Here is a 10,106-nt window from a genome sequence, read left to right as displayed (position 1 = left end):
TTGTCATGCTTTATTTTTCATTATAGCCCCCTAATGCCCATCATCTGTCTTTGGCCTGGGGGACAAAGCTGACTTCATGCTGCTCTCTCCCTGGCGACACCCTGTCTGTTCTCTGCAAGTTCGACCAGCTAGCATCTTCAAAACACTGTTTCAGCCCTCCCTGACTCCACCACACCCAACTCCTGCTTCCACACAGGAGAGCACCTCTGGGTGTGGCTCACCTCTGTTTCCTCACGCCCCTCAGAGCATCTGCCGGGGACTCCCTGGCACTGACTCCCTCTGCCTGCCCAGGATTCACTTCATTCCTCACTTGAATTTCCTCAAGAGCAAATCATCCATGGGGCTACCTCTGATCTCTGGGACAACTCGCAAGAATCCAGCAGAGGGGGGAGGGAGGATCAAAATGAGACTGATGAGAAGGACTCGAGGAAAACTTCTAGAAAGAAGAGACCAGACATTAAGCAGGGATGTGTGAGAAATATTGGTTTTTATTGATTGGCACAATATTACAACCTACAATTCCAATGCCCTTCCCTCCCACACAGTTCAAGTGGAAAGAAAACTGATTAACACATAGGAAGGAACAGCACACTCACGGGTTAAAGCATTTGTTTTTACACAAGGAGTGGGACGGGGGGTAGGATTTTAGGGGTAATACCAGGGCTCCATCTAGGCTATGGGGGAGGGCTTTGCTGTCCTCTGCTGCCAGCATTACACCGGGGATACTTTAGTAAGGGGGCAGCTACACGCGGCTGGCCAATTATTACAGGGGGGAAGTGGGACGCAAATCTCGGAGTACCTGTCTCGTACCCAAACCTGGACTTTCTTTTCAGCCTTCCTCCACAACTGCCTGCACCCACAGGAAATAGGTGTGAAGGAAGCCAAAGGACGGCCTCCGAGAGAAAGGGAAGCCGGCAAACTCAGTTTCCTTCCGCCTTCTCTGAACTGTCCCCCTCCCCTTGGCCCCGAAGAGCACTGAGAAGGCCTTCCTAGCGAACGCTGTGGAGAGACTGGGAGGAGGCCATATCTGGCCTGGTAGCTCTGAATGGGCAGAGAGGAAAACATGATTTTCCATACAATACCAAGCAAGGTTGTTTTGGGAATGAAAAAAAAATGGAAAACAGGGCCATTCCCCGTGGGTCGGGAGCGCTGAGGTCCCAGAGCGCACTGGGATTGTGGTAAGGGCAATACTCCCAAAGCCCGGTTCCACAACACAGCGCCAGGTTCCTGGAGGTTAAGGGACCATAACCAACCTCTCCTCCCAAACAGGTGCCTATCCTTGTATTCCCCGGTTCTGTTGAGCTCATTCAAGATTATTCTGCCACCTTTCCCCAGGACGTGTGGGCTCAGCTCATTGGTCCCTCCGCTCTCTACCCCTTCTACAAACAAACACTCAGCACACTCCTCAACAGGTGACTCATTCTCACCTGCAGAATGGCCACCGAGGAACCAGATCACCGGGAAGGCTAAGCTGTCTGCTTTTCTGTGTGGTCCTGATGGAAGGAGACAAAAGCAGACTTCTGGTGGGGTCAGAACAGTCTGGTCTGGGTGCGTGAGTTCCTGGCTCTCTGTCTCAGCTCTGGAGCCTTGGTCATTTAAGCTTCAGACAAAACATATATAAGCATGACTGGGGAGGGACAAATACTTTGTCCTTCAGAAAAAGTTAAACTCAACACGTCTTGGCTACTTTGCCTCCATCCAAAGGGTTCCTTGGAAATACTTGTTGAACTTGGCCAAAGGGAGACCGCACCTGGACCTGGACCTAGGCCGCAACAAAAACACTTGCAACAGAAGGGGAGCAAGAGTGGAGTGGAGGTGAGCATGGTTAGGAAAACCCTCAAATAAGCCTTATGCTGCCTGAGACCATACTCTGCGGCTCAGAGAAAAGGGCTGGGGCCTCACTGCTTCCTCAGAGCCCATCCCCTGCCAGGGCCAATGGGCAGGATGTGAGAAAGGCCCCTGAACTAAAAACTGGCCTCTTTATACAGAAGCAAGTATAAAGATGCTACTAATGGGCAGCCAGAGATGCCTGATTTTCTGTGACAACACCCTTAAATGCTACTGCCTCCTTAAACACATGGCAATCTGGTAGTTATCTTTCTTAAGACAGATGCACTGACATTTTACTTATTCCAACCACCAACTTTTTGTTCAATTATAAACCAGTCTGAATGCTTTCAGACTATGAACAATAAAAGCAGACCTGACATGTACACAGCCACACCCCACACTGTCTCTTTTACAAGAGTGGACCCACTGGTTTTCTAACTATGAAACGCAGCACCATGCAGCTGCTGGGCCCTCACTGACCTTGCGCACCTGTGCCCTGGGCAGCGCACCTGTGCCCGTGCACAGGCGAGTGACAGGGGCAGGTTCTCAGAGGCTAACACAGCAGCAGAGGATCCGGCTAATGGAGGATTTTGGAGAAAGTCCCTTTGGGTTCTGAGCAAAAAATGCTCAGTCATGTGCGAGGAGGCCAAAAGGCAAGTCTGGGTCTGTGCACGTGGCTCAGACACCTGCCTCTCCCTCCCGTATCCACTCCCTCCCATAACCAAGCTGCGTGCTGGCCGAGAGAGGGCCCTCAAAGTCCTCACCTCCCCTCAGAGCTCTGGAAACTCCCCAAGACCCTAACGTCGGCCAGGCCCCCATGGTGACCCTGGGTGGAGCAGGCCTACCTGTTCTGGTTCTGGGTGTCTCCACAGTCAGCCTGTACCTTCCCTGGCATAAGTCATATTTGTTATGCAAGACCAAGCCTTAACCCTGAAATGCTGTTTTCTACCCAATGGGACAGAAATGGGGTGCAGGAGGCTACATGGATCTACTGCTGCTCTAATTAGCACAGGGTGTTCAGAAGGCCGGGCTCATATCGGTATCACTTCCTGCAGGAATCTACAGTCCACCTCACTGGAGAAATGACTTCCTAAAGGTGAACCACTTACCCCACCCTACAGACGGGGGAGTCCAGTCTTGAGGCCCAGCATCGGGACTGGGGCATCTTGCTTTTTTCCTGAGGAGTTGCAAAGCCTTAAGGTTTTGATCTTAACGCCTGCCTGGGACCTCAAGCCCGCACGAGCGATGTTACTGTATTGTTGGAAAGTTCCTTGAAAGGTTCATCCCACAGATAACACAGTTCACAGATGGTGAGCCATTTAGTAGGTAAGTGTTCCAGACCAGAATTTATGTTCCCCAACTCAAGGATTAATAGAATCTCTGGCCTGGCGGCAGTAGGGGTGGGAGGATGGGTAGCACATTGAAATGGAGATGAACCTGGAAAATGACAAGACCGCTGCCTTTGTATCTTTTAGAGCCTATCTCCAGGGGGTTAAATGCCTTTTTCGCTGTTCTAGTGGCCCCTGTTTGGGGTTAAGAACTGGGAATGTAAACCGAAGGAAACCTATTTAACTAAACAACTGATCAGAGGAACAGAAACAGTGACTCGCTACCTCCTAGATATTACCCTTGCTTTTCAGCCAGAAGCACTTCCCTCTCCTGCAGAGGCCCTCCTGGGGCGCTCAGTTCTGAGTCAAGGCGGCTTTCCTGGGCACTCCCCTAGCCAGGTGGACAGTCCCATTCTCAAAGACAAGCTCAGGCTCACAAATCATCACGATAAACAAAGCTTCAGGGCAGGGACACGCCTTTTCACTCCGAAGCTTCATGCTGCAGAGACACCTGAGATCAATCATGTGACTGTTGGCCTCAGCTCAAGTAGTCCGTTAGAATCAACACCAAATGGTATTCTTTCTTTCTTTCTGTATTTATTAATTTTTAAGGGGATTAGGAGGACAACAATTGGATTAATCTGAAGGTGAGACGTATCATTTTTTCAGATGGCCTGACTAGGCATTCTCCATCCTGAAAGGTTATCAAGCTAATGGAAAAAGTCTGTCAGAGTGTGAAGCTGCCCTTTCAGAGGCAGAAGTGGAAGGCTCCTGGCTTCCCAAGGAGCCTAAAATCTCCAGGTTCCCAGGACTTGTGATGACCTCACAGGATGTAGTATAGTCTAAAGATTGCAGTATTTGGCAGTTCACAATTTACTTGAAAATCTAGAATGTCTCACTGCTTTAGGTGACATCTAAGTTGACATGGAAAACACAGCTCTTAGGGATGGTGTGGACTCTGTGACAAGCTCACCCCAGAGCACAGAGACTGACTCTGGGGTACTTTTCCACCTACTCCAGGTGAAGGGGGTGCCCTGATGGAGCAAGGCTGGGACCACTAAGGTCAAAGGCTGCACAGCCTTGTGGAAACAGGCTCCAACCCATCGGGGCTCGGAAGGAACAACTCCCACCCCAACTGGGCAGTACGCACCGCACAGCCTCAGGACTGACCTCTTTTAAAGTCTTCAAGAACAAGAACCTGAGGAGCCACCTGCATCACTGAACCCCAACAATCTCCTCTCCCTAGAACTGCTTGAGCTGACTGTCCTGCATGTCTCCTGTTTTTTTGAAAAGATATGGATGTGCCTGTATTTGGGGTCAAGATGAAGCTACACTATCTAACTCTTGCTTCTCTCGAAGCAAAAATTTACCTCCACGTGGAGATTTCTCCGGGTTATTTTAGTTCTTCATTGACTGTTAACTAGGATGGGCTTAGAGAACACTTCGGAAATATTAAAAAATCATACAGTTGTGGCAAAAATCACATTGTGGTTATTAAAGCCTTTTTTGTAAACTAAACTAAACAAACAAAAAAATATGGCTCAGGCTAAGCTGTTTAAGAAAAAAAGATCAGGTGGGGAGATGAACAGAGGTGTGAGTACAGCACCGGATGGGAATGAGGAACACACCCAGGTCAGCAGAAGAGCCGTCTGGCTGAGGACGTTCAGAAGCAGCCCCCAACGAGCACTGTACGTGGAGGAAAGGGGAAGAGGAAGCGTGGTTTTGTGGGGAACTTTTCCTTCTAGAATTCAAGGTGATTTCTTCTAAGAGAGTGTGAGAGACTTTACAGGGGCTGACTCCCAACATCAAAACAGAACTATTTCTCTGCCATGAAGCAACCTGACTATGTAGCAACAAGAGTACAAAAAACTGCAAACACTCTCAGAGGGCAGTGACCCTCACTACTCACGGAGGCTGTCAGCAGCAAGGACTCGGGCCTCCCTTTGCGTAGCTCTCACAACGCAATGCTGGGGGCGGAAGCCCTGTGGCCAAGCCACCTCCCAGGCTTTGCTGCACCCCCAGCAGGTAATACTTCCCCACCTCTGACCCCTCCAGATGGCCTTAGCTCAGACCCGGCAGTGCGGGAGCCCTCTTCACACGGGGCAGATAGGGCAGCAGACATTTGTAAAAACCACAGTCAATCCTGCAACTTTTCCATCCTGTGATGTTTGCTGTGAGAAAAATCAAGACTTCTGTTTCATGGGCTGCACTGTCCTAGAGGCTACAAAAAACCCAAAGTGGTTGACCCCTAGTAGTCCTTCTCTTTCTCTCTTACACACACACACACACACACACACACACACACACACAGTCCTGTTCCAAAAAAAAAAGTCATGATCTCACTGATGTTTCCCCAAGGGCTTCAAATTATGAACAAATTTAAATTTAAAAAATTCTATCGCTATCTTTCTCCATCCTGAGTATGCTGGACTCCAATGGACACTCCAGTAATAGTCAGATTCTAAGACATGTCCGTTCGCTGTAAGAAAGAGACTTTATGTCTGCCCTGAACACAGGAAGGAATCTGTTTCTGCCAAGCCTGAAGAAGGTAAGTACTTGCAGAATTAATGGCAAATCAGTGTTGTTGGAACATTCTGCAAGTAAGGTAAGCCTGGTGCTTTTCTCTGTTTTGTTTTCTTTGGGGGAGACAGAAAGGCTACTGCGACCATGCGTCCAAGTAACCTATCACGACAGGGCTCTACACACATCAGGAGACAGCCATGGTGCTGACGGTGCCAGGGAGGGAAAAACACCAAGCCCCGGCCATCAGAATCCCAGTGCAGCAGACAAAAGCACCAGTTTCAACAATTCTGGTGTTGGACAAAGCCTCCTTTTGTCAGTTGAGGAAGCAGCAGCACAATCTCTCCAGTTAACTGCATTAATGGGATCTATTCATGACTAAAAAATACTTCTTGGCACAGTTCGTGTTCCTGACCCAAAGACACCAACAACAATCCAAACTGGATTTTGTAGGGTAGTGTATTATTACACCAGCCCAGTGAAAACTTCAGATCACTAAAAACGCACAAATTATTATTAACACTGCAGTTCCTATTTCAGGAGTACTGACTGTTTTCCTGCAAAGCTCTTTCTGTATCATAAAGGCAGAATTTATCTGGAAGACTGTGTTTTGGGGATTCCATTTAGTGCTTAGTTCAATTTATTTTACAGTCCATTTTATTTATTTGGAGAAAACCCCAGAATGCTCTAAATCAGGCGATAAGTAGCAGTGTGTTCATTTCAAGTAGAACACGTGGACAGTGAGTTGGCATTTAGACTCAAATCCCATGGTGCTTTCTATCCACTGGGACCCTTCCGTAGGGACAGGATGCCTTTCCCAGAGGTAGAGTGGTGCTAAGGAAACTGCCAGCCCTGCTTTTTGGCTCTGTGTTTTAAGACTGGGAGAGAAGATGCAAACTGAGAATTGATAGCAAATTAAAGTTCAACTGACGTTCCCCAAAACGTTGAACATTAAATGACCAGGCCTACCAGATATACACATTTCTTTTAGCGGGAGGGAAGAACAAAAGTTTTTCAAAGTTTGAGTATTTATTAGACTTTTTAAATAAAGAGAACTACGATTTTAATTTCACATCTCAGCCGTGTTTTGACAAAGGAGATGCCACTAACAGTTTAGCAATAAACTCCTGTCTCAAAGCCAGGGATTGATCAGGGTCCCCCCGCTCCACCCTCAGTCTCTAGACCCTTTTCTGCGTGCTTGTCTACTAAACAACACAACTGGCAAATGAAGCCAGCATCCAACCTGTATCAAAAACCAACAAGACAGTCTGCAGTGAGCCAATGCATTATGTAGCCGTTCTAGTAAATGATTAAGCATTCTCCCGTACCACTTCTCAGCAGACGATGGACCTTTCACATCCTGGTGGGAGACAAATTTAATATTTCTGAGCATGCTCCATGGTGCAATTACAAGTGCTATAACATTACAAAGACAAGCAAACATCTGAATTTTCCTCCTGTGTACTTTTCAGGAACATAACATGGTTACCCAGAATGGGACAGGGCTGTGCAGCTGCGCCTGCCAAGCACAGCTGGATGCTTCCGGCACAAGGACCATGTCCAGCTCCGTGCAGTGTAAGGCATGGACGCACAGGGAGAGAGGCCGCTGTAGGCGGTAAGTAGCATTATGGAAAAAACTTCCAAACCAGCAGGAGAGAAACAGTGCTCGACGCTCCAGTTTTTTTGATAGTAATCCCAAGAATCCAGTTCAAATCCCTATTGTCAACACGTAGGGAGGAATTCAATTTCTAGCATTGTTTCTCCGGATCTGAGCTGAGGCCATTTGCTCCTGGCTTGGTAATAAAAAAGAAAATAGGTTTCTTCCTGTTTCTTTCTTGGCGTGGAAACACAGCTTCGAGAAGAGAAGGCATGAGTCCTGGGAGACTATGAAGTAGCTAAACCCTTTCCGGACCCTATGTAACTACACCAGCAACTGGGGAAAGGAGAGGGCGGGGAAACTCACCTAGCCACTAGCATCAAAAATGAAAAAGCAAATGAATTGTGAGGCTCTCCACTTCAGAAACACCCCAATTTAAAAAGTAAAACCTTGAAAAATTAAAAAACAAATGCCTCTTCTAAAAGTCATTTATTTACATATTATATGTCCAGTATATAATGTGTAGATAAATGCACCCTGCAGTGAAAGTGACCAACCTACTGGACTGAAGAGCACATCATGGGACAAATTCTTGAAAGGTTTCATCTCATATTGGATATCTTTTAATAAAAAAAAAAAATCTGGCCAGGGCTGGGATGAGACAAACAGGAACACTTCAGAATCCAAGGCAGAGGGAAGGCTGTTTGCCTCTTTAAAGAGTTGTAGGGGTGTGAAAAGGGAGAGACAGATCATGCACAAAAGTACTTACAAATTACATACCCAACCCCCACCCCCTCAATAAAAAGAGAAGAAAAAGCCCCATCACTTAACACCAAACAGCAACATTATCAATAAACCCCTTCTCTGCTGCCCATCATGCCTTATTTGAAAGAGGAGGCCTGTGAGGAGAGGTGAAAGAGCAAGGGTGAGAGGGAAGACCTGCACTTCAGTCTCATTTCCAATTTTCACTTCTCTTACAGGAAATCTTCAGTCATCTGATGCCCGGCATCGAGCTCTGAGCAGATACTGAGTATGTGGGGGCCACGAGCGGGGTGCCGTTGTTGGCTGAGTAGCCTTGTCTCAACGTTTCAAAATACGAGGCCTGCACCGGTTTGTGACACTGCAGCACTTTTATGGCATCTTCTATTTTAAACCATTCCCGCTTCCTTCCTGTGGAGGCAGAGAGTAAAAGAAATTAGTACAAAAGGGAAGCAGCAGCAGGTTTCTGATCCTGTAACTTTTGAGAAAACGCAGGGAAAAAACCCACAGAAATGACTGTCATTAATGCTCTTCTTTTCTTTTTAAAGTTATTTCTTTATTTATGGCTGCACTGGGTCTCGCTGCTGCGCGAGGGCTGTCTCTAGCTGCAGACAGTGGGGGCAATACTCCACTGCAGTGCGCAGGCTTCTCGTTGGGGCTGGTTCTCATGCTGCAGGGGCTCTAGGGCGTGCATGCTTCAGTAGCTGTTCCAAGGCACGTGGAATGTTCCTAGACCAGGGATCAAACTCATGTTGCCTGCACTGGTAGGCAGACTCTTAACTGCTAGACCACCAGCAAAGTCCTTCTTTCCTTTTTTAAACTGAAGTACAAATGACCCACAACACAGTATATGAGTTCCAGGTATACAACACAGTGATCTGACGTTTCTGTTGCTGTTCTTGTTGTTCAGGTGCTAAATTGTGTACAAGTCTTTGCAACCCCATGGATGCAGCATGCCAGGCTTCTCTGTACTTCACTATTTCCTGGAGTTTGCTCAAACTAATGTCCATTAAGTCGGTGACGCCATCCAACCATGTCTCATCCTGTTGCTCCCTTCTCCTCGTGCCTTCGATCTTTCCCAGCAGCAGGGTCATTTCCAATGACTTAGCTCTTCTCATCAGGTGACCTCCATCACAGCTCAGTAAAGAATCTGCCTACAATGTAGGACACTCGGGATTGACTCCTGGGTCTGGACGATACCCTGGAGAAGGAAATGGCAATCCACTCCAGTATTCTTGCCTGGAAAATCCCATGGACAGAGGAGCCTGGCTGGCTACAGTCCATGGAGTCACAAGAGTCGGACACAACTTAGCAACTCAACCACCACCACCACCATTAGGCAGCTGAAGTACTGGAGCTTCAGCTTCAACTTCAGTCCTTCCCATGAATATTTGTGTTCACATTGACTGATATTTCTACATAGTACAAAAGAGCCAGAATAGTTATCAACATTTAATAAATATATTTTTCCTATTTTCTTTTCTAACAAGGGTGACGGAAGCACACTTTGTATGTGTCAAATACTATACCAATGCCTAATGCAGAAAACAGGTAAGAAATCTGAAAACTGAAGAACTGAGACTAATGGTGTGAAACTTGTACTCTAGAAAGAACCACTGCTAGCTGTTTCTCCGGCTCCTAGGCCTCTGGCCTTCCGTGGCTGACACATACGTGCCTGAAGCCCAGCCAGCATTCCCATCTCCCGCAAAAATAGACATGAAGCTAATGCAGCTTCCAGAATTACTGGGATGGCTGACCTGTAACCAGGTATTTATTTTAAAAATCCTGTCTAAGAGTGATATATCTGGGATTTCCGTGATTGTCTACTGGTTAGGAATCCACCTTGCAATGCAAGGGACACGAGTTTGATCCCTGATAGGGAAACTAAGATCCCACACGCCAAGGAGCAACTGAGCCCAAGAACCACAACTAGAGAGCCTGTGTGCCACAATAAAGATCCCACACGATGCAACTAAGACCCAACACAGCCAAATATAAATAACAAAAAAAAAAGAAAAAAAAAAAAAGATGCTGAAAGGGATAGTTGGAAAAAAAAAAAAAAGGGTGGACTT

General features: G+C 47.1%; 1 protein-coding gene across 2 annotated transcripts in view; it reads right to left on the bottom strand.

Annotated features, from left to right (window-relative positions):
• Positions 1-468: 468 nt before the first annotated feature.
• NUDT3 (nudix hydrolase 3) overlaps positions 469-10,106 on the bottom strand; it is a 124,787-nt gene continuing 115,149 nt past the window's right edge. For both annotated transcript variants that reach the window (XM_025271432.3, XM_025271422.3), the window contains one exon: positions 469-8,445. In XM_025271432.3, the coding sequence (XP_025127217.1) occupies positions 8,267-8,445 (179 nt within the window). In that variant the 3' untranslated portion in view covers positions 469-8,266. The remainder of the gene's footprint in view (positions 8,446-10,106) is intronic.

This window comes from Bubalus bubalis, chromosome 2, assembly GCF_019923935.1.
Source record: "Bubalus bubalis isolate 160015118507 breed Murrah chromosome 2, NDDB_SH_1, whole genome shotgun sequence".
NCBI lineage: Eukaryota > Metazoa > Chordata > Mammalia > Artiodactyla > Bovidae > Bubalus > Bubalus bubalis.
Note: the sequence above shows the minus strand (reverse complement) of the source record. Positions and strands in the feature narration are given on the sequence as shown.